This window comes from Scyliorhinus canicula, chromosome 6 (assembly GCF_902713615.1).
Source record: "Scyliorhinus canicula chromosome 6, sScyCan1.1, whole genome shotgun sequence".
NCBI lineage: Eukaryota > Metazoa > Chordata > Chondrichthyes > Carcharhiniformes > Scyliorhinidae > Scyliorhinus > Scyliorhinus canicula.
The window spans coordinates 42,092,842-42,117,756 of record NC_052151.1 but is presented as its reverse complement, the minus strand read 5'-3'; the positions used below and the strand labels follow the sequence as shown (position 1 = coordinate 42,117,756).

Sequence of the window (24,915 nt, the reverse complement as noted above, 5' to 3'; positions counted from 1 at the left end):
TGGAGCAGGCCCGAGGGGTCCAATGGCCTTCCTGTGCTCCTAATTCATATGTTCATATGTATGTTTGTACATTTTCTTCTGAATACCTGGCTATGGAAGGGCATCCAGTTGGAAAATGAAAACTACTGCACCAACAATATCTTCCCAAGAAAATCATTTTTCTTACTTTCTTGGTCTGTTGAAACAACGTAGAGGGGGCAGCAAAAGCGGTCAGATTTGAACGTTAAGAAGCTTTTTTGTCAGGAGTCTGGAGAAAGTAAACACGCTAATTATTTGAGTGAACTTGGTAATAAAATCTGCTTGCTGTGCTAGCTGTCTTCAGATTAAAGTTGGGCTGTAATTACACCACAGAAGAAAGAAAGGTAGCTTAGTCGCAATCCAGACCATTTATGTAAACTCAGCCTTCTTGTCAACGTTGCTCTCAGGTTGCATGAATGCAAACCACAAAAATCATCTCTATGAACAAAATAGAGACAGTGTCAGTTTACAGACTTGATATCCCATATACTGCTACTGTCATTGTGTGCTTCACTGTTTGAGACTTTTGTAAGTCCTAAGGTTAAAAAGAGACTTATTTTCAATTGCTTTTCTCAGTATGAACATGACAAAGGTGCAAGATTAATGGGAAGAGCATGCAGGCACGTGATAGATACACTTTCCTTATTACATTTTATTATAAAAACATACTTCAACCTTCGGTTGGGGCCATCAACAGATACAATCACAAAAAGGCAACTTTTTTCGGAGGATGTAAAACAGACATGTAAAAATTGATAAATAGCAAACAAATGATCACTTTACTATCATATTATTAAACAGCTAACAGCTGTACCTGGCTGAAGATATAAACCTGAACTTTCCCAATAAACGGCGAATCCCGAAAGACAAATCAGCGGTAACAAAAGACGGTGAAAAGAAAATCTTGATTCTGTGTGCAACATACAACGTTGTGTAAATTTGGACTGAGATTTTGAATCAAACTACCATCTTTTTCCACAATTCACAAATATGAAATTTGACGATTTCCTATTTTAAAAAAAATAGCTGCAGCACTGTTTGTACAGCCTCAGGCAAAATCTTTATCCTTACAATTGCCCTGCATGGTGATAAATTGGGACTATTATTCTGACATGGCAGATCTATCAGACAGGTTATGAAGTGTTTCTCGCAACACCTGCAGTCTCATGCCAACCACCAGCTCTCCCCCCCTACCCGTCCTCCAAGTGTAGGCAAAAACCACAGGCCACCACTGTGGCGCCATCCTTGGTTGTGTCCAATCAATACGGCCTTATTTCCTGTCCATTTGCTGAGGTCACAGCAGCAAATCTCATTAATTATTTCTGCCCTTGCTGCCTCCAGTGTGCTTCTGGCATGACAAGGGAAAACTGTTTGACCTTTCTGCAAATTTGTTTGCAGGCATACAAGAGGAGGGGACAGGGGGGGGGGGGGGGGGGGGAGAAAGAGAGGGTTTGTTATCTTGCTGTGCTTCACTGTGATTGAAAGAACAGGACCTTCCTCCATTGCTGTGCAACATTTCACTTGGTGCAAACTATTCATTTTTTGAAAGCGGCATTAAGTAGCAGGCCTAACTGACAGCTTATCCACAAAGATTTATCATTGTTCGATTCCTCTCTCTCTGCTATTCCACCAGTCAGAATTTGGTCACAGCACAAACAATGTTTTCCAGAGTTGATCTGGCTTCAGAAGCAGGAAAGCATCGGAGGGCTTCCAAAGCCTGGTTTCCATGGTAATGACATAAATCAAGAGATGAACTCACACCTTTTCCAGCCTTGATAATTCCATGCAACTAGAGCAAGCAAAAACAAAAGGATCTGTGTGAGTGCATACATGTAAAACATTAGTTCAGAAAATGTACCTGCAAACTTAGCAATTTATATAAAAACAAACATGGTCCAGTCTGTATCTTGCACACCCAGTGATATCATACATAGACACTACTGTATAACTCTATTTTAATAACTTTAGAAATAAACATATCACTCAGTTCGATCAACAGGTTCAGAATGTCCTCACTTGTAAATTAAAGCTTTCACAGACAAGTGCCAAGAAATACCCTTAAGTTAAGGGATTTTAAGATACATTGCCATTTGTAATCCTAAATGGTGAAAACAAAGTAGAAAACTGTTCAACTGCATATCTGTGCAAAGCAATTTCACGTGTCTCAGAACATTCCAGGAAATTGAGTGCTTGTAAAAATTATTCTTTAAATATTATTGTAAATACTACATGATGCAGAGAACTCAATTAAAGCCACATACCTTGAAGTGACATGACAAATGCATCCAGAGAGCTACACTGATGCTTACAAAATCAAAATTACTAAATTATTCAATATAGCTGCTTCTATTTACTTCCAAATAACATTGTCATATCAATTAATTTAGTAAAATAGTTGTACTTCACCCACATAGCAAACTTCAAATAAACCACCAAGATACCTTTAAGCTTTCCCATTTCTTTAGTCACCATTTGAAGAAAGTTTCAACCCTGAACTGGTTTCCACCCCCCATATTCTCTCCATCACAAAGATTGCCTATTTCCGTCTCTTTAACTTAATCCACCTCCTGCCTTACCCACATCATTGCCAGCTCATATTCAATCACTCCAATGCTCTATTAGTCAGCCTCCCATTCCCCATACAGTTTAACTCAATCAAAACTCTGCTGCACATAGTCATTGCTGCAACAACTCCTGTTTGTCTATTACTCCTGTTCTCACCCATTTCATATTTAAAAAAAAAAATTTTATTGAAGGCATTTTCAATATAAACAAAACCAAGATACACACAAGCCAACCGCAGCAACAGGAAACAAATCCCTCCCTCCCTGCACGCCTCTCCCACCCCACCCCCCAAAATACACCCCAACTCAACCCACTGACACTCACACCTGCCCCACTTTTCCAATTTTTCACCCCACGCCCCCCACCCAAATGGAAAATTAAACCAAAGCCCCCAGCCCCCGCGGACAACTCAATACCCCTTAAAGAAAGCGATGAACAACTTCCACCTCGAGGTGAAAACTCCCCTGTGCCTCGAATGACAAACTTGATCTTCTCCAAATGCAGGAACTGCCAAATCGCTCACTCATACCCCTGCTTTCGACGGCTCCAAGTCCCGCCAACACATGCAAAATCCCTCTCCGGGCTATCAGGGAGTCATCCTCCGACATTCCAAATATTGCCACCTCCAGACTTGGGGCTACCTCTACCCGCAAAATCTTTGACATTACATCTGAAAATCCCTTCCAAAACCCCTTCAACTTTGGACACGCCCAAAACGTATGTACATGGTTCGCCGCCAGCGCCCCCCCCCCCCCCCCCCCCCCCCTCCGTACAACACCCACACCCATCCTCCACCCTTGGAAAGAACCGGCTCATCCTGGATAATGTCATGCGGGCCCTTGCACCACCTTAAATTGGATAAGACTTGCACACGACAAGGACGCATTCACCCTCCGCAGAGCTTCACTCCACACTCCAACTCCCCGCCCAACCTCTCCTCCCACTTACGTCTAATCTCCACGGGAGCACTTCATCAGCTCCCCATACACGTCTGCAACCCTGCCCACCTCCCCGGCCCCCATTTCATCCTCGGACAGATGCTTATCCTGCAACACCAGGGCGGCAGCACCGGAAACAATGGCATCTCCCTCATGAAGTCCCTCACCTGCAGATATCGAAACCCATTCCCCTTTGGTAACTGGTACCTACCCACCAGCTCCTCTAGTCCTGCAAACCTCACAATTCCCTAAAATATTATTTTTTTCTTTTTTCTTTTTTTATAAATTTAGATTACCCAATTATTTTTTCCAATTAAGGGGAAATTTAGCATGGCCAATCCACCTACTCTGCACATTTTTGGATTGTGGGGGCGAAACCCACGCAGACACGGGGAGAATGTACAAACTCCACACGGACAGTAACCCAGAGCCGGGATCGAACCTGGGACCTCAGCGCCGTGAGGCGGTTGTGCTAACCACTAGGCCACCGTGCTGCCCTTCCCTAAAATATTCTAACCCCATCTGCTGCCAACCCTGGAACCTTTCATCCAACCCTGCCGGGGCAAACCTATGATCATCGCATATCGGCGTCCACAAAGAGATGCCTTCCAATCCAAAGTGCTGCTGACACTGGCTCCACACCGGCAGCGCTGATACCGCCATTGGGCTCACGAATTACCTGACTGGCAAGAACGGAAGGGCTGCCAACAACAATGCCCTCAGGCTGGTCCCCTTACACGAAGCTACCTCCATTCACCCCCCCCCCCCCCCAACCGCCCATTCCGTTGCAACATTAGCTGCCCAGTAGTAGTTACAACAAGCTCGGCAACGCTATCTCCCCCACCCCCGTCGATCCCTCTCCAAAAACACCCTCCTAACTTGCGGAGCCTTCCCTACTCACACAAACCTCAAGTTCACCCCATTAACCTTCCTAAAAAAGGGCTTGGGCACAAAAATCAGGAGGTTCTGGAACACAAACAAAACCTTGAGCAACGCTGTCATCTTTACCGCCTGGACTTGACCCGCCAACAACAATGGCAACATATCCCACTTCTTAAAGTCCGCCTTCATTCCCTCCACCAGCTGTACCATCTGTATCTCAAGGTAGGGAAAGCTCGCCTCCAATAACCAAAGCGGCAGTTCCCCCAACCTCCTCCCCTGCCCCCATTCATGAATCGGGAATACCTCGCTTTTCCCCATATTAAACCCGAAAAGCGGCCAAACTCCCCCAAAATCCCCATGATTCTATCAAAGCTCCCGACTGTGTCTGAAATATGCAGCAGATCATCTTTGTCAAAAGAAACTTTGTGCTCGATGCCCCAGCCCCCACCGCCCCCACTCTATACCCTCCACTCCCTCGAAACCCTTAAGCGCCATTGCCAGCTACTCAATCGCCAGGACAATGAGCAGCAGAGAGAGAGCAGACACTCCAGCCTTGTCCCTGGTGTAACCCAAAATAATCGGAGCTGACCTTGTTCGTACCCTAATTAGACTTGTCACACTGTAAATATGATTGCATAGACTGACTACCACTACTCCCAGCCACAAATGTGGGAGGGCTGCAAGAGCAGAGGGGCCTGCAGGTGCATATCCACATCATTTGGAAGGGCAAGTTGATAGGAGACAGTGCTAGCTGTGGCTAAACGGGGAGCATTCTCCTTTCCGTGTCACAAGATTCTGGGTTCTAGTCCCATTCCAGGGTTAGGGCACTGAGGGAGCACTGCACCATTGGAGGCGATGCTGTTTGGATGAGACCTTAAACCGAGACACGATATAGCTGATTGGGCGGATGTAAAAGATCTCATGGCACTATTCGAAGAGCAGCAGGTGAATTTTCCCCATGTCAATATTTATCCCCAATCAACATCACAAAAAGTGCTATATAAATGCACGTCTTCCTTTTTTGAAAAGAAAATTGGATATTGTAAACAGGGGCATTGAATCAAAAGTAGGTCACTGTAATCCTTGACAAATCACTATTTAAACCGCAGTTGGAGCATTGTGTACAGTTCTGGGCACCACGCTTTAGAAAGGATATCAAATCCCGGGCGAGGGGACAAGAGGAGATTTACCAGGATGATACGAGGGGTGAGAGGCTTCAGTTATGTAGAGAGGTTGCACAAGCTGGGATTGTTCTCTTCAGAGCAAAGGAGGTGAAGGAGAAACCTATTTGAGGTACTCAAAATTATCAAGGCTATTGATAAAGCAAGTGGGGACAGACCCTTTCCCCTGGCAAGTGAATCCGTCGGCATAAGTTATAGACATAAAATAATTGGCAAGAGAATCAGAAGGCAAACGATAAGAAATTTATTGCGTAGTGGATAAGATTTGGAACGCATCAAGAAAAAACAGTGCAATCGGATTTCAAAGGAACATTCAAAAGGTAAATGGGCAGGTCTAATTAAGAGGACTAATTTGAGCACATTCTCCCCATGTCTGCGTTGATTCCACCTCACAACCCAATGATGTGCTGGTTAGGTGGATTGGCCACGCTAAATTTCCTCTTAATTTGAAAAGAAAAATAACTGGCTACTCTAAATTTATTTTAAAAAAAGATTAATTTGTAGGGGGAAAAGATAGGGAGTGGGACTAAATTGGGCAGCTTGTTCAAAGATCCAGCACAGGCACGGCAGGCTTAATGGTTCCTTTCTGTGCTGTAAGATTCTACAAAATCACCGTGCCTTTATCAGGAGATGTTGTTGCAGTTGAGGACAGGCGTACGTTGTTTTCTGCGGTTCATAGAGACACTTTTTAAATAGACACTGTAAATAGACTGCGTTGGCTCTGCTGTTTGCGGAGTAAACAAACATGTTTGCTTTGCTGCGGGTCCTGTCGGAAATCCAGTCTCGCCTTAAATTCGTTGGCCGATAGTAACAAATGCATTCCATGTGATTGCACCCGTCAACCAGTGTATGCAGCGCCACCGCTAGAGGGAGGATGCGAGAACAGCAGAGATAAGTTATACCGGCAGCTGCCATTAGAAATGTGGATACAGGAATTTACCACTGGATATAAAAATGTGCAAGTTTAAAATAGGAATTAAATGCTACCACTGTCCAATTATTCTTCACCCTCTAACTTTGCTTCATTAGAAGAATTCTGGTCTTAACTACCTAGGTGTAGTGTCATGGTAAATCAACTACTCTTCCAGATCTCCACAAGATCACCTCTTATCCCTTCTTTCAAGGTGGCAGCATGGTAGCATGGTGGTTAGCATTAATGCTTCACAGCTCCAGGGTCCCAGGTTCGATTCCCGGCTGGGTCACTGTCTGTGCGGAGTCTGCACGTCCTCCCCGTGTGTGCGTGGGTTTCCTCCGGGTGCTCCGGTTTCCTCCCACAGTCCAAAGATGTGCGGGTTAGGTGGATTGGCCATGCTAAATTGCCTGTAGTGTCCTAAAAAGTAAGGTTAAGGGGGGGTTGGGTTGCGGGTATGGGGTGGATACGTGGGTTTGAGTAGGGCGGTCGTTGCTCGGCGCAACATCGAGGGCCGAAGGGCCTGTTCTGTGCTGTACTGTTCTATAAGGTGGAGGAGTTCAAACCTCTTCCGTGTCTCCTCCTAACTCAGCCTTTTGGCACTAGTGATCAGTCTTCTGACTCTCTCTGTATGCCTCCCTTATATCAGAGCGAGAAGAATCGATTACAACTTAGAAGGATGGGTGAGTAAATTTGCAGATGACACTAAAGTCGGTGGAGTTGTGGACAGTGCGGAAGGATGTTACAAGTTACAGAGGGACATAGATAAGCTGCAGAGCTGGGCTGACAGATGGCAAATGGAGTTTAATGCAGAAAAGTGTGAGGTGATTCATTTTGGAAGGAATAACAGGAAGGCAGAGTACTGGGCTAATGGTAAGATTCTTGGTAGTGTGGACGAGCAGAGAGATCTCGGTGTCCATGTCCATAGATCCCTGAAAGTTGCCACCCAGGTTGAGAGGGTTGTTAAGAAGGCGTACGGTGTGTTAGCTTTTATTGGTAGAGGAATTGAGTTTCGGAGCCATGAGGTCATGTTGCAGTTGTACAAAACTCTGGTGCGGCCGCATTTGGAGTATTGTGTGCAGTTCTGGTCGTCACATTATAGGAGGGATGTGGAAGCATTGGAAAGGGTGCAGAGGAGATTTACAAGAATGTTGCCTGGTATGGAGGGAAGATCATATGAGGAAAGGCTGAAGGACTTGAGGCTGTTTTCGTTAGAGAGAAGAAGGCTAAGAGGGGACTTAATTGAGGCATACAAGATGATCAGAGGATTAGATAGGGTGGACAGTGAGAGCCTTTTTCCTCGGATGGTGATGTCTAGCACGAGGGGACATAGCTTTAAATTGAGGGGAGATAGATACAGGACAGATGTCAGAGGTAGGCTCTTTACTCAGAGAGTAATAAGGGCGTGGAATGCCCTGCCTGTAACAGTAGTGGACTCGCCAACACTAAATGCATTCAAATGGTCATTGGATAGGCATATGGAGAATAAGGGAATAGTGTAGAGGGACTTTAGAAGGGTTTCACAGGACGGTGCAACACCGTGGGCCGAAGGGCCTGCACTGCGCTGTAATGTTCTATGTTCTATTACTTGATGAAATGGATTGCTCATTTTTACTTCCTCATATGTACTTAAAATTAATTTGCCATTGTTTTGCATTGAAACATATATAGAAATAGAAGCAGGAGGATGCCATTCGGCCCTTTGAACCTGCTTCGCCATTCACTATGATCATGGCTGACCATCATAGAATTTACAGTGCAGAAGGAGGTCATTTGGCCCATCGGGTCTGCTCCAGCCCTTGGAAAGGGCACCCTACCCAAGCCCACAAATCCACCCTATCCCCATAACCCCACCCAACCTTTTTGACACTCAGGGTAATTTAGCATGGCCAATCCACCTAACCTGCACATCTTTGGACTGTGCGAGGAAACCGGAACACCCGGAGGAAACACACGCACACACGGGGAGAACGTGCAGACTCCACACAGACAGCAGGAACATCAAGTTTCTGCCCTGATCCCGTCTTCCCCCTCTCCCTTGATCCCTTTAGCTCCAAGAGCTATATCGAGCGTCTTCTTGAAATTACACATTTTGGCCTCAACTACTTTGTGGTAGTGAATTCCACAGATTCACAACTCTCTGGGTGAAGAAATTTCTCCTCCCCTCAGTCCTAAAACGTTTACCCCTTATCCTCAAACTATGACCCTGAGATCTGGGCTCCCCCAGCATCGGGAACATTTTTTCTTAATCTACCCTGTCTAACCCTGTTAGAATTTTAAGTTTCTATGAGATCCTCTCTCACTCTCCAATGAATATAATCCTAAACGACTCAGTCTCTCCTCATATGACAGTCCCGCCATCCCAGAATCAGCCAGGTAAACCTTCACTGCACTCCCTCTATAGCAAGAACATCCTGCCTCAGATAAGGACACCAAAACTGCAAACAATACTCCAGGTGTGACCTCACCAATGCCCGATACAATTGTAGTAAATTATTCCTCTTGCTATCCTCAAATCCTCTTGCTACAAGGCCAACATACCATTTGCCTTCTTTTCTGCCTGGTATACCTGCGCGCTTACATTTAGCAACTGATGCACGAGGACACCAATGTCTCGCTGAGTATCCACCTCTCTCTTTGTCCCCTTAAATATTTTCTCAGGCAGATTTTGAAATTTCTAATCTGCTTCTCCATATTCCACTGGCCCCCTTATTATCATCTGAAAACCTGATCAATTTGTACTGAGATTCTATGCTTTCTAATGTAAATTATATGTAGAGTGGTCCTTTGAGTATTCAACTGAACACCTCCAGCAAGTACAGCTTATGACCTGGTACTTTTTATGCCTGCTGAAAATTAATCTTAAATTTCCACAATTTTAAGTGCTTTTGCAAACCCAGGTCCAACATGTCATACGGATTATCCAAATAAGCCACATTTTACTTACCACCCTTTTTGCAAAAACAAAATCCAATCCATTCTGCAAACAATAGAGTTTGCAACAGGAGGTGATGGCAACTTCCCAATGTAGCAATCAATTTACATTATCTGAGTTCCGAAGAAGTCATTGGACTCAAAATGTTACCGTTTGTTTCTCTCTCCACAGATGCTGCCAGACCTGCTGAATTTTTGCAACACTTTCCGCTCCGCAGTACTGTACTTTTATGTTAATGTTTAGTTCACTGCCCCATTCTTCCAGGAATGTTTACCTCGAAGTTCTCAGGAGGGATTTTGCTCGTCTCTTGCGTTCACCTTCAATACTTTCCATTGTCTTCCTGGTGTTTGATAAGGTGTTTACCAAAACTTGCTTTCACAGCCACCTCACCTTCCTCAGTGACTGTCTTGGGCTCTAACTTGCCCCATGTGGATTTCAACTGAACCTTCACGTGTTGAATCCACTCACGATTATAGGTATCTCGGAGTCATACAACGTTCCTGGGACTGCTGTTCCGCCACATCCCAAGATCCACACCCTACCTCTCTCTCCAACAGCAGCGATTCACCTCATCTCCAAGTTGTCCTGCTCCCCAGTTTCATTTCTGCTTTTGTCTCATCTGATGATCTGTCACAGGAACGAGAAACATTTTTCTCTTCCTTTTAGGTGTTGAGAAACACAAGCTACAACAATCTATGGGTACTGATGCTCCTATAGATCCTTTCTTCTGACCCAATCCCTTCTCCTAATCCCACTCCTCACCATATATTCAATATAACCTGACTGTTTCCCCCTCTGACGCTGAAAGATCTGTGTTCTGCAAAGCATGACATTTTATGCCCTTATTCTATCCTCAATGGATCTTGGGGTTCTGAAGAGTAATACTGGACTCGAAACGTTAACTGTCAGACCTGCAGAGTTTTTCCAGCATCTTCTGTTTTCATTATATTATCTAGGCCTCAACCATTTCACATTGTTCGTTGTTTTAAAATATCCATTTAAAAGCTGACATAGCTATCAATATTTGTAATTAATTTCAGATTTCTATATGAATGTTTTAGTTATGCAGATGCACCGATTCCCTTTCCAACACAAGGAGCGAGGTTTAGAAAGGAAATAAACAGAATTGTACATCAGTTTGATTTGGATTTTTTTTGCATTTATTCTTCTGCCAGCAGCAGTACTGGCTGATAATCAGGTAAGTTTTTGCAGACTGCCTATAAGAACTGTTAGGATAACAAAGGTAGTTTTAAGCAATTTATATTTATATTGGTAAATGTTAGAAATTCGGTCTAGTTTTAAGTGGGTTTAAGTAAATGCTTCCGTGGAAGGGTTAAACCTATAGGTATATTCAAGCTGGACAAAGGTCCAGGTTGCTGTCTCACAATCACGGCCGTTGATTCCCATGTGCTGGGTGAAAGCGGGGTCCGTCAACTTAAATACGCTGATCTGGATCACTCCCAGCGAGGGTGTGGTCCAGATCGTGCCGAGTGAAATGGGTTGGGTGACCCGTGTTCGGCCTGGCGCAGAGCTGATTTGGGGATTTCACAGGAGCTGGGCGCAATGTGGTGGCTGAATCATGCCTACTTATGAGAAATTATTTTAGCGCATCCAATTCTCCCCCCGCCCCCATTAAGGGGTAATTTAGCATGGCCAAACTACCTAGCCTGCATATCTTTGGATTGTGGGGGTGAGACCCAGGTAATGAAAAAATATTTTAAAGTGCACTTTTGAGAGTGGAGTTTGGAAACTCACATGTGATAATTACTGGAGGGATTCGGAGGAGATATCCACAAACATTAACTTGGTTCAGAATGGAAAGTGTATTTGAGCATAGCCAATCTGTGTGCTTAAAGAGACTTTGTATTACCGACATCATTGTAGTTCAAGATGTGCTTTGTAAACCATGTTAATCTTAAAATCTGTGTATAATGGTTAAGGGGGACTATGGTGACGTTACCTTTACCATACCATATCTAATAATCCAACCTCTCATGTTTAATTTCTATTTTTTCCTTGTTCTTAAAATTAATTCATCATCCTGTGACTCTGTTCCTCCACATTTTATTTATCTATTTTTATTTGTTCATGGGACGTGGGTGTCGCAGGCTGTACCAGCATTTATTGCCCGTCCCTAATTGCCCTCGAGGGAGCAGTTAAGAGTCAACCACATTGCTGTAGGACAGACCATGTAAGGATGGCAGATTTCCTTCCCTAAAGGGCATTAGTGAACCAAATGGGTTTTTACGACAATCAACAATGGTTTCACGGTAATCATTAGATTTTTAATTCCAGATTCTTTATTGAATTCAAATTTCACCATCTGCAGTGGCGGGATTTGAACCTGGGTTCCCAGAGCATTATTTTTGGTCTCTGGTTTACTAGTCCAGTGACAATACCACTACGCCACCGCCTGCCCAGAAACAAACAAACAAATAAATAAAAAAGGAAAAAGTTACGGACTTTTGTGCCAGTGCTCCATTCTGGGATCTTCCCATCCAGTTAGAACACCAACTGGGATTGAAACACAAATAATTCAGTATTCAGTGCAATAACAGCATCATTTCAAATGCCATCTCATCAGAGTTTCAGCTTGAAATGAAGCTCTAGGATCATTTCTCTGCACATCTCAGAATTTATAAATTGCACAACTGTGTTTGCACAAATGTGGACACACAGGCAAACTAGAATGGACGGCATTTCTTGAAGAACAAAATGATTTTATATCAAAGAATAGAATCCACCCACCAGTGTGGTAGTATTTAGTTTCAATCTGACTGACATGTGATTATAATCTCATGTACCTGTCCGGTTTCCATGAGGAATTGAACAAATGAATGTGATATAAAATAGTATAGATAATAGGGCTGGTCCGATGGTAGTGAGCTCACAGACAAAGGAATTCAGCAAAGCCTGGCTAGATAAGGGGGAGGGTAGCCTCATGGAGAGAATGGTGAAAAGGATGCTGGGTAACAAGGGGCCCAGGATTGAGAAATGCAAGTGACCCAATCAGGATATATGGCCAGGTCAGGAGGTGTATAGAATGACCAATGGGAAGCTTATATGTGAATCTTAATGTGATTTTGAATATATCTGCAGAGACCCGTTGTCCTTGGTCTCTCTTGCTCTGGGCTCCCAGAAGACGGCTGTGTGTGTGTTCTGAGGTCCTACGAGTAAGCCAGCCTTGCAAGTTGCTTATTATTAAATGATACTATACCTACAAATCCATCTCTCATTTTATTGAGCCAGACTACCAGGTGAAGAATTTAACTATCAACATCCATACTAGTTAACCTTCTTTCCATCGAACACCAAGTCATTGAAACAAAAATAAATTTAGAGTACCCAATTACTTTTTTCCAACTCAGGGGCAATTTAGCATGACCAATCCACCAACCCTGCATATCTTTGGGTTGTGGGGGTGATATCCATGCAGACACGTAGAGAATGTGCAAACTCCACATGGACAGTGACCCGGGACCGGGATCGAACTCGGGTCCTCGATGTCGTGAGGCAGCAGTGCTAACCACTGCGCCGCCCAATTGAATACCAATTTAACTTATTCTTAAAAGTTGACACGATCTTCACTTCAATCACCTTTACAATCACCCGCAACCCTGTGTAAAAAATATCACCTACTCTCTATGTTTAATTTCTTACCTTTAATCTTATATCGATGTGTTCTTGTTATAGGCCCCTCAATTATTGAAAATAAATTTGCTGAGGTCTACTCTGTCAGATTGTTTTGTAATTTTAAACACCACAGCTGGATCACCCTTAATCTGCTCCATTCATAAAATAATGATTGGCAGAGCACATTCTTTAATTTGCTACATTATGAAACACAAAGGAGTAAAGGATAGATATTAATCAGTAACCAGAAAAGTTCTCTCATTGACACAGTTTGTTACATCAAGATCTCCCCTTCTCTTCTGTCAAAATGCATCACCTCACATTTCTCTTTATGAAGTTCCATATGCCATTCTCTAACATTCTGCTGACCTACGTCATGCGGCAGGTGATTCATCTCAGGTGATGTTTGGTATCAACATCAAATTTTGAAACTCTACTCTGTATTCCAAGATTCAAGTTTATTATATATAGGAAAAAGATAAAATGCTGGAAAATCTCAGCAGGTCTGGCATCTGTAGGAAGAGAAAAGAGCTAACGTTTCGAGTCCGATGACTCTTTGTCAAAGCTTTGTCAAAGATGCTGCCAGACCTGCTGAGATTTTCCAGCATTTTCTCTTTCGTTTCAGATGCCAGCATCCACAGTAATTTGCTTTTATTATAGAAAAAGATGCCTGAAGGAACTCTGGAGCTCTCCCAATGGGGAGACAGATTGGTTAAACTGTTTCCCTGCCAACCTCTCTGGTACATAGTAAAGATTATTTGAAGATATTTTCATTTGAAGTAATTTGGTGTTTATAAACATTCATGAACTCAAAGAGAAAACCACGTGGGACAAAGGATCACAGTCAGAGAACACATGGGTATAGGGAATGTGAGGTGAGGGAAGATGTTAGGAAGCACTTCTTCACTCAAAGAGTGGGAGAGGTTTGGAACTCTCTTCCACAAACAGCAGTTGAGGCTAGAACAATTGTTAATTTTAAATCTGAGATAGATAATTGTTTGTTAAGTTGGGTCTTTCACCTTCACTGCCAGAATTCAAACTGAAAGTAAAAATGGCTCTGAAGAACCTTCCAGAGAAGTCAGAACCATTCACCACCAGGTATTGGCAAGGCCCAGCATTCTGAGCCAGCTGATTGGCCACCAGCCATGTCTATCACTCTGAGTCATCACCGATATCAGTCGAATGGTTTTGAAATCTGCTTGTTTGAAACAAAAGCAGCACAACTCTCTGGATCTGCTGTTTAGAATTACAGACCGCTTCATGCCGACTGCTTTGCCTTAGGGTCAAAGGTCAATCTTCAGTTTAGACCAAAACAGGCTTCTGCTCGAATTAAAGATAAAGTCCGCATTAAAGACATAGGCCCATTAATCGTCCATAGACAAAAATTGTAATAGTAAAGATAAAAATAACAGAAAAGGGCAAACAGGGAACAAGCAGGGTTTAAATAGGAGGAACCTTACACCACTAAATGAGGCTGAACCAGACTGTTTCTACCCTTGACATTCTATTTGACCCAGAAATGGGTTTCTGACTTCAGACTGTCGCCATCATCAAGACCATCTACTTACACTGTCATTTCCAGCCCTGTCTCAGTTCTTCTGCTTCTGAAACTATCATGGCCATTACACTCCTGACTTGGGCCTTGTAGATGATGGACAGTCTTTGGGGGGGGGGGGGGGGGGGGGGGGTCAGGAGGTGAATTACTTGCCGTAGGGATTCCTAGCCTTTGACCTGCCCTGGTAGCCACAGTATTAATGTGGGGAGTCCAGTTCAGCTTCTGATCACTGGTAACGCCCAGGATGTTGATTTTGGGAGATTCAGTGATGGTAATGCCATTGAATGTCAAGGGGCAATGGTTAGATCTTCTCTTGTAGGAGATGGTCATTGCCTGGCACTTATGTGGCACAAATGCAACTTGCAACTTGTCAGTACAAGCCTGGATATTGTCCAGGTCTTGCTGCATTTGGACATGGGCTGCTTCATTATCTGAGGAGTCGCGAATGATGCGAACATTGTGCAGTCATCCGCAAACATCCCCACTTCTGACTTTATGATGGAAGTCCAGCCAGGATCAGAGGCCCCGACTGTAAAGGGGCAGTAGCGATGGGTCAGAGCAAATCTGATGAGCAGTGCCAAGGCACCCAGCCAGATGATCTGGACTGAGATCTGCAGCACTGGGAACTTTTAGGACAATCTATCTAACGGCAAATTAAATAGTGCAGGATTGTACAATTGGCAGAACAGTGATACGCAATAGGGAGTGCGTTATTTATATATGAAATTTAGCTCATGGCTGCCACTGTTCGGCGGTGGTGGAGGTTTGAATGTTTGTGGAAGGGGGAGCAATCAAGCTCAGTGCTTTGTCCTGGATGGTGTTGAGTTAACCACCGCGCCTTGACATTCAATGGCATTACCATCACTGAACCCCCACAATCAACATCCTGGGGGGGTTACCATTGATCAGAAACTGAACTGGACTAGCCATATTAGCCATGAACTGGACTGGCTACCAGGGCAGGTCAAAGGCTAGGAATCCTACGGCAAGTAACTCACCTCCTGACCCCCGACCCCCCCCCCCCCCCCCCCATATTTTAGATAAATAAAGCACTGAAGCCATTTAACCATAGCAGACTTATATAAATTCTGTATAATCAAAAGGAGAAATTGTAATTAACAGCAATATAACGGGATTTGTACAAATATAAAGAGGTTTATGGTTTATTGTACTTTTAAGTTGGAAAAGAATTTCATGGCCTGCTGACGAGTCAGGGCACCCAGAGAATGAGGCCATTTACTGCCATTTAGTTTTATATCCACCACGGAACTTGTGTGGAAAAATGTCACAAGCCCCTTCAGCAAATTAGTGAAACAATTATCCGCACCCCCCACAACAATCTTCAATTATAGTGCTTTGATATTCATTTTAATTCTGTAATAATAAAAGAGGTTATCTCAGAAATAATTAAAAACACAAAACGATTGAAATACATCGCACATATAGTTTCCTCCCAGATTAGGAAAATCAATGCCCGAGTAAATAAGCAGGAATATAGTATTATATTCATACTCGACCTGCATACAACTTTGGAACAGCAGTGCAATAAATACTCTTTAGCACAATTGTTAAACAGAAATATATGCCTGCAGGCCTGTTCTCATTTCACACCGCTCCTTTCGATAGGGTGCACAACGCGTTATAGGAAGAATTTAAACATGATCAAAAAAACAAAAACAGGCACGCACTTCATAATTAGTCAACGTGGTCAGCGTCTGACTGCCCGAAAAATAAACCAAAGTTCCGTGGATATCCTGACCACGTTGAGCACAACGTGCTGCACATTTACTCTAACCCACAAGAGTGCAGTTTTACCTGTGTGCGTATCACATTTAAGAGCTGATTTGCTCTGGCCAGGTTTATGGATCAGTTTGTATTGCACAGTAACACTTTGACTTCAAGCCATTGCGTGCACAAGTGTGTTTTTTTTAGTTCCTGCTTTCGGTTGTGTTCTTCTGGCTATGGAGCTGTGTGGATGTCAGAATAAGGATATCCAGAGTGGCAATGCACAGACAGCAGGTGAACACTTTCTAAGGCAAGAAGTGGCCCGTGGTGGCTCTGTATTCATCACTGCCACAGGGAAAGAACAATTGTAGATTGCTCTCGATGCCAGTCGAGCCAGAAGTGCTGAAGGCAATGCTTGTATATAAATGTTTCATTTAACAACGTATTTGTCTTGCACGTAGACCACTTTCTTTGCAGCCTCATTCGACCATCTTTTACTCTTCTGTTCCCACCCACCTAAAATGTCCAGTTATTTATAAGGAAAATTTACTTAAGGTAGGATATACAATAAAGTGCCTCAATGCTTCAGTGTTTGTGGTACATTATATTCCCCATTCAATACCAGGAGACAGGAAATCCTATTTTACAGGATTTTGCAGCCTCTATCCACAGAATGGCCACGTCTCATATAAATCACCTCCTTCACCGTCGAAATATAGCTTTCTTTTGTTCAAGATCTGTAAAGAAGGATGAAACAAATTCCTGAAAAACCAAGCAGTCAGAAGGGGCCTAGAAACAAGATCCAGGCCACATGATAGTGGAGGAGTGGATGGTGAAAGGTGTGGAGGCCAGAGTTACAAAACGTCAGGTCAATAAAGATACTTTACTTTCAAACCGGGAGTTCGGAGGAATTCCAGTTCCCAGCAGGCCTCGGCTGCTTGCGCCTACCAGGAAATGGCAGCACAAGCGCAGTTTTTCTTTTATAATCTTTAAGTCTTACGCACGTGCGCCAGCCAGGAAAGGTCTGCACATGCACTGTTAGTCTTTTTACATTCTGTAGACTGGGAAATGGTCCTGTGCAGGTGCGCAGAAAGACAAGGAAGCAAAGAAGTGAAACGTTGTGAAACTGCAGGTGACCTGGAACCGGAGTGTCATTCGAGAGAAGGTATTCTAGGCAGCAGAACATGGGGACGGGGCACAAAGAGAACGTCCCAAACCAGCAATTGGGACAGAAAAAGGTCCCGAAGTAAGTCCCAGGCACGGACAAAGATGCATCAAAGATAGATCCCACTGAGTCAAGATAAACACCAGGAACAAAGAAAAAGGCTCAAGTTAAAGAAAGCGTGGGGAACAGACATGAAGCAAAGTGGGCTCTAGAGAAACTCAGAAGATCCGAGAGGGCAGCCAAATTTTAGTGACTCAATGCTGCATGCCTTTAAGGCAAAGTTACCCTTTTGGAGCTGTGGTATTCTGCTTGGCAAGGCCAAAGATCTGAAATGTGCTTGGAAGGAAAGATTGATACCCTGGAGATGTATCCTTGTTCAAGCCAAGCACGGGCAGCACGGTAGCATTGTGGCTAGCATAATTGCTTCACAGCTCCAGGGTCCCAGGTTTGATTCCGGCTTGGGTCACTGTCTGTGCGGAGTCTGCACATCCTCCTCGTGTGTGCGTGGGTTTCCTCCGGGTGCTCCGGTTTCCTCCCACAATCCAAAGATGTGCAGGTTAGGTGAATTTGCCATGTTAAATTGCCATTAGTGTCCAAAATTGCCCTTAGTGTTGGGTGTGGTTACTGGGTTATGGGGATAGGGTGGAGGTGTTGACCTTGGGTAGGGTGCTCTTTCCAAGAGCCGGTGCAGACTCGATGGGCCGAATGGCCTCCTTCTGCACTATAAATTCTATGATAATCTATAAGCCGTTTGAGTGGAGAAAATTCAGGGGCAAGTTCTTCAAATATAGAGATTGGAAACCCCTGTGGGAAGACAGACTTTCAGCGAGACTGGTTGGCTCAAGGGGTCACGAGCATTTGGGCGGGTTGTTGAGAAAGCCGTAGAATTTGCTTTGGTTGCATCGGTCACTTACTTTGGAGAGTAGTGTATCTGACCACAGTTCGCTGGTTTGTTCACATATAGGGCAGGTCGTGCCTAACTAATTTAGTGAAATTTTTTGAGGACGTTACCAGTGCAGTAGATAACGGGGAGCCAATTGATGTGGTATATCTGGATTTCCAGAAAGCCTTTGACAAGGTGCCACACAAAAGGTTGCTGCATACGATAAAGATGCATAGCATTAAGAATAAAGTAGTAGCATGGATAGAGGATTGGTTAATTAATAGATAGCAAAGAGTGGGGATTAATGAATGTTTCTCTGGTTGGCAATCAGTAGCTAGTGGTGTCCCTCAGGGATCAGTGTTGGGCCCACAATTGTTCACAATTTACATAGATGATTTGGAGTTGGGGACCAAGGGCAATGTGTCCAAGTTTGCAGATGACACTAAGATGAGTGGTAAAGCAAAAAGTGCAGAGGATGCTGGAAGTCTGCAGAGGGATTTGGATAGGTTAAATGAATGGGCTAGGGTCTGGCAGATGGAATACAATGTTGACAAATGTCAAGTTATCCATTTTGGTAGGAATAACAGCAAGCGGGATTATTATTTAAATGGCAAAATATTAAAACATGCTGTTGTGCAGAGAGACCCGAGTGCGCTAGTGCACGAGTCGCAAAAAGTTGGTATACAGGTGCAGCAGATGATTAAGAAGGCAAATGGAATTTTGTCCTTCATTGCTAGAGGGATGGAGTTTAAGACTAGGGAGGTTATGCTGCAATTGTATAAGGTGTTAGTGAGGCCAGACCTGGAGTATTGTGTTTAGTTTTGGTCTCCTTACTTGACAAAGGACATACTGTCACTGGAGGGTGTGCAGAGGAGATTCACTAGGTTAATCCCAGAGCTGAAGGGGTTGGACTATGAGGAGAGGTTGAGTAGACTGGGACTGTACTCGTTGGAATTTAGAAGGATGAGGGGGGATCTTATAGAAACATATAAAATTATGAAGGGAATAGATAGGATAGATGCGGGCAGGTTGTTTCCACTGGTGGGTGAAGCAGAACTAGGGGACATAGCCTCAAAATAAGGGGATGTAGATTTAGGACTGAGTTTAGGAGGAACTTCTTCACCCAAAGGGTTGTGAATCTATGGAATTCCTTGCCCAGTGAAGCAGTTGAGGCTCCTTCATTAAATGTTTTTAAGGTAAAGATAGATAGTTTTTTGAAGAATAAAGGGATTAAGGGTTATGGTGTTCGGGCCGGAAAGTGGAACTGAGTCCACAAAAGATCAGCCATGATCTCATTGAATGGCGGAGCAGGCTCGAGGTGCCAGATGGCCTACTCCTGCTCCTAGTTCTTATGTTCTTATATCCCATACTTACCCATAATATTCGAATATAAGATATATGATAAATAATTTTATCTTTTCAAATTTGTACCTGTCTGTAAAGATATAGTTTGTGTGAAGAAATAGTGAATATTTGAATAACTTTCTTGTGCTGGTGTATTTAGATCGGCCCAACCTTTTCGTCTGGTGTAATATAGCTCATTTTCTTGTTTAATAAATGTTTTATGCTTCGTTAAAAGTTAATGAACAGACTCCTGTTCAGTAACTTTCCCCCACTGTTTCCTTTCCTCCACCTTTTAAACAAAAGGTCAGTATCTACCAAGCCAGGGGACAGGGAGCACGAGATTCGCGCCACACCGCAGCGCCACTGAAATAGGCCTATGCGGCGATTCTCAGCAAGCGACCGGCCGAACTCCAGCCGAGTACCGCCAGCGTGGTTCAAACCTGGTACCATCCGGCAGGAGCTCGGACCCGCGACCTCTGTGGACATCCTGGTGGTGGGGGGTCTGACTGCGGGGAGGGGGCGCTCCACGGGGTCCAGGCCTGCGATCGGGGGCTTCCGATCGGCGGGCGGCGCGATCTGGAGGTCCCCGACATGTTGCTCTGCGCCGGCGCGGAGACGGCAACCATGCACATGCCCCGGCGCGGAGACCGCCATCGCGCGCATGTGTGGACTCGCGCCGGCCGTGCACGGCCGCCTTTGGGCACCAGAGCGGCGCGCAGCACTCCACTGCCTTTCTAGCCCCCTAAAAAACAGCGAATTACTGGGCCAGGAGGCCTGTTGATGCGGCGTACATCACTCCGGTGTTTACTCCGGCATCAACACTTGGCCGGGATTTCAGAGAATCTCGGCCAGGGGCCCCTCTGGAATCTGAATTGTCCAGTCGCAGGATCAGTCTACATGCATCACCTGTGGAAATCTGAGCAACATACTGATAAATGGCTTGTTAATTCACTCAAAGTATAAAGGCCTGAAGGATCCTGCCACTGAACACAACCCCTATCCCAGCCCACTACACATAGCAAGAGATCCATTCATCTATTGTTGAAGAACTAGTCCATCTTCACAATCACTCCCCAACATCTGTCAAAACACTAACTCCCACACATCTGATTCTTGGGCTAAAAACAACAAACTACCCAAAGCACCTGGTTACATTACACTACCCAAAATATCTTGCGGCGAAAACTACATGAGCTAATAAATGAAAATAGTCCGATTCTGCAAACACTGTGAGCACAATGTGCACTAACTCAATTGAATAAGTTAAAAATACTGCTCCTTTCTGAAAAAAAAATTCTTTTAAAAACACCGTGGGAAATGAGCAGTCAAATTTAAAACTACAAAATATTTATTTCATATGGGAAATATTTGCCTTTCTCTCTGGGATGAAGAATCATCTGGGATGAACCAGCACAAAAAGAGATTTACAATTTTATGTCATGAAAACGCCAGTGCAATGTTACCATGAAAACTTTGGCCCTGGTTTATCCTAATGGTGTAAAAGTGTAGAAGAATCCTCCAGATGGGGAAGAGATTCACCGTGAAGAGTTAGGACTTTGCAGCGTTGATATCTGGAGTAGAAATTCTTCAGGTTTTTGTTTTTCTCTGTGATAAACAGGTTTATTTGTGATCCTGATAGCAACAGGGAGGACAAGGGAAGACTCCAATTGGACATAATGTGCTGTTCAAATCCTTGCAATGAGCGGCTTTAATTAGAGAATCCCAACATGACAATTGGAAACGGGAGTATAACTTGGTTGAATTGATTTTCTTGGAGAGGTGACAGAGTTGTCGGAGGCTTGATATTTGTGAACCTGAATTTCCACCAAGCCTTCAATAAAGTGCCTCTACATAAAACTATTGAAGTAAAATTTGTGCGATATAATTGGTGTGCAAGTTTAAAGCTGGATACAGAACTGGTTGACTGTTTGTCTGCAGGACATTATAATTGATAGCTGCAGCTCTGCATGAGGGTCTCAATGCAGGTTGATCACGAGCCATAAAAAAAAACTGTACTCAGTCCAGGAGCACAAAGCGGGGCCCTGGATAGTTCCTCCCATGGTTGGTTTTTCAATCCTACCATCTACTATCGTTAAACATTCACTAGCTTGCCTGAAAGCAAACAAGGCCAACATTTGCCCATCCCTAATTGCCCTCGAGAAGGTAGAGATGAGCAGCCACCTTGAATTGCTATAATCCAGGTGGTGGAGGTACATCCACAGTTCTGTTACCATGTGGTGTTTCCTGCTCTTCTTGCTCAGTCAAGTGAAAGTTGTTGCGCATTACTTCGTGAATATTTATTATTAAACTAAGTTTATTAAGCATATCTGTCCACTATCCTTCCCACAAGTTAATATTGGATGGTGTAAAGGCTGGTTACTGTGAAAGCTTAGTTTAGTGTAGAAAATATTTCTGGTGTGCCATTCTATGTTTCAAATTTGTCCATGTCGCTCAGATTCTTAGCTTCCTAGGGCAATAGAACGTTTGTCAATTAAAGCACATTTTTTGGTCTATTTGTATTTTATAGAAAAACATTCTATGTAATACTCAAATAAGTTAGGTCAATGTAGGAAAAATAAATCAACTTGGCCGGGATATCAGGTATTTATTATTCATATTTCTACAAGCTTCAAAATCCAAGCATCAGAAGATTTCAATTGGCTTCCTATCCCTCATGCATCTCCCTTTAGGCTACCCGAGAGAGCTGGAGCAGGAAAGCGGGCCCAGACTACTTCTACAATATTGCGTCCCAGATAATTACAAGGATGTCACATGAACACAGTGAAGTTAATCTTACCAGAAAACAAGTTGTTGATAGAAATTTAAGGGAAAGTGTTTTTGGATTTCAGAAATGTTTCATGGTTTTCTTTATGTGATTTCCCTGACACTAAACAAATAACACTGAAATAGCCTAAATGTAACTTAAATACATTATTCAAGAGCATCAGGAACCGGGGACAAAAGCAGTTGCTGTATGAGGGAGACCATCACCAAAATATGGACAGACAGCATTCAAAGCAATGTGTATTGCAGCCACTCTTGAGCATCAGCCGGTTGCCATAGCCAACAGGGTCTCACCATTTCCAAAACTAGGGTTGTCCACTTGACAATTCTCCTGTCATAAAAATGAGTGCTCATCGCCAATAATAGGGCTACGGCGGAACAGAGGACTAAATCACATTCCATGCACCTCAAATCTGTCATAACTTAAAGCAATACTGTAGCTAATAGACAACAAAAATTGAATCCAAAATTAAATCTACACAAGCACTGAAATGCAAAGTACTGACATAATATGCTGTCCCCCCCCCCAAAATTGGGTTTATCTATTAGTTGCTTCAGCATTAAATAAAACTTTCATTCACCAACATCGGGAAGCACCTGATTGTTTTTTTCCCACTCTCCCTCCTTCGCTGTTGTTTTGCCTTGGTGCTGTTTTGTTCTAATTTGCCATTTGTTTCTAAAATCAATCTCCATTCATTCCAGCAGAGGTCACTGAGCCAATCTTGTGAATATAATACAGTATAAGACTTACAGACCTCCCTTACATCATCCAACCGACTCTTGAAAAAGTCTCTGATTATCCAGGTGACCCAGGCTTTCCTGTAGTTCAACCCGGTCAGTCTCATGGTTCTTCTTTGCATTACTCTGTGGTTGCAATGGTTCCACAGGTGCCTTGATGACCCTGGTTGACAGAGACTGTCAACACCACGACTGTTCCTTTACCTTCCCGCCCCTGTTCAGACTGAGGTCAATTAACTCAGCACAGTCTAAGGAACAAACCTGTTACCTTCTTGGTCTGTACAAATCAAGTAGGCACTGTTGGAAGCCTGTGACCAGCGGTGCACCGCAGGGATCGGTGGTGGAACCCTTGCTATTTGTTGTATTAATGAACGACTTGGATGTGAATATAGAAGGTATAATTAGTAAGTTTGCAGATTACACGAAAATCGGCGGTGTTGTTGATAGTGAGGAGTCTGAGGCGACAGACTGATATTGATGAGCTGGTAAGATGGGCACAGCAATGGCAGATGGAATTTAATCCTGATACGTGGGAGGTGATGTATTTTGGGAGGTCTAATAACAGTAGGATGTACACCATGAACGGTAGGTCCCAAGGGAGTATTGAGGAAAAAAGGGACATTGGTGTACAAGTTCATGAATCCCTGAAGGTGGCAGCACAGGTAGATAGGGTGGTGAAGAAGGCATATGGAATCCTTGTCTTCTTGGCGGGCATAGAATATAGGTGCAGGGAGGTCTTGGTACAACTTTATCAAACATTGGTTTGGCCACAGATGGAATGTTATGTGCAGTTCTGGTCACCATGCAATCGGAAGGACATGATTGCACTGGAAGGGGTGCAGAGGGGATTTACCAGGGTGTTGCCTGGGATGGAAAGTTTCAGCTGTGTGAAGCGACTGGATAGGCTGGGTTTGTATTCCCTGGAGCAGGGGAGGGATCTGTTAGATGTCTACAAAATGAGAGGCATCGAAAGGGTAGATCACAAGAATCTTTTCCCCATGGCAGAGGTGTCTAAGATCAGAGGGTTTAAGATGAGGAGTAAGTGGTTTAGAGGGGACCCAGAGGGTGGTGGAAATATGGAATTCGCTGCCTGAGAGGGCGGTGGAAGAAGGTGCTCTCGCAACATTTAAGAAACATCTGGATGAGCACTTAAATCGCAACGGCATAGTAGGCTATGGACCAAGTGCTGATAAATGGGATTAGTATAGATTGGCATAGACATGGTGAGCCAAAGGGCCTGTTTCTGTGCTGTATGACTCTGACAAATCTGCTGCGCAGTCAGAAGGAACCTTATCTGCTTTATTGTTGTGTCACTGCCTTGTTTTTCTACTGTCCGTTTCAGAAGTTTTTATTAGGAGGTGGAAAGGCACGAGAAAGAAGGCAATTCATAGAGAACAGAGGCTCCCACTTCAGAAAGAAGGCTGAGGTAACATGACCCAGCCTGGATCTTCATTCAGGAGACTATTTCAGATTGAAGGGTTGTGGAAGGACTGACAGAATCCAACCTCCCCTCTCCTTATTATCTATTCATTAATATCTGACCACATACAAAAATATTAGTATTCGTACACTGATGCGGAAGTACAATTACTGGAAAATAATTGCTCCTTTAACACGTACGTTTAATATGTAGCTTTTGTGATGGGCAAAGAAGTTCTA

At 43.8% G+C, this 24,915-nt stretch overlaps 1 protein-coding gene across 4 annotated transcripts in view; it reads right to left on the bottom strand.

Annotated features, from left to right (window-relative positions):
* Positions 1–645: 645 nt before the first annotated feature.
* Positions 646–24,915, bottom strand: part of pdss2 (prenyl (decaprenyl) diphosphate synthase, subunit 2) — a 262,929-nt gene continuing 238,659 nt past the window's right edge. For 2 of the 4 annotated variants that reach the window (XM_038799236.1, XM_038799235.1), the window contains one exon: positions 646–1,807. In XM_038799236.1, coding sequence (XP_038655164.1) covers positions 1,652–1,807 — 156 coding nt within the window. In that variant the 3' untranslated portion in view covers positions 646–1,651. The remainder of the gene's footprint in view (positions 1,808–24,915) is intronic. The other 2 variants (XM_038799233.1, XM_038799234.1) reach the window with 1 other exon arrangement.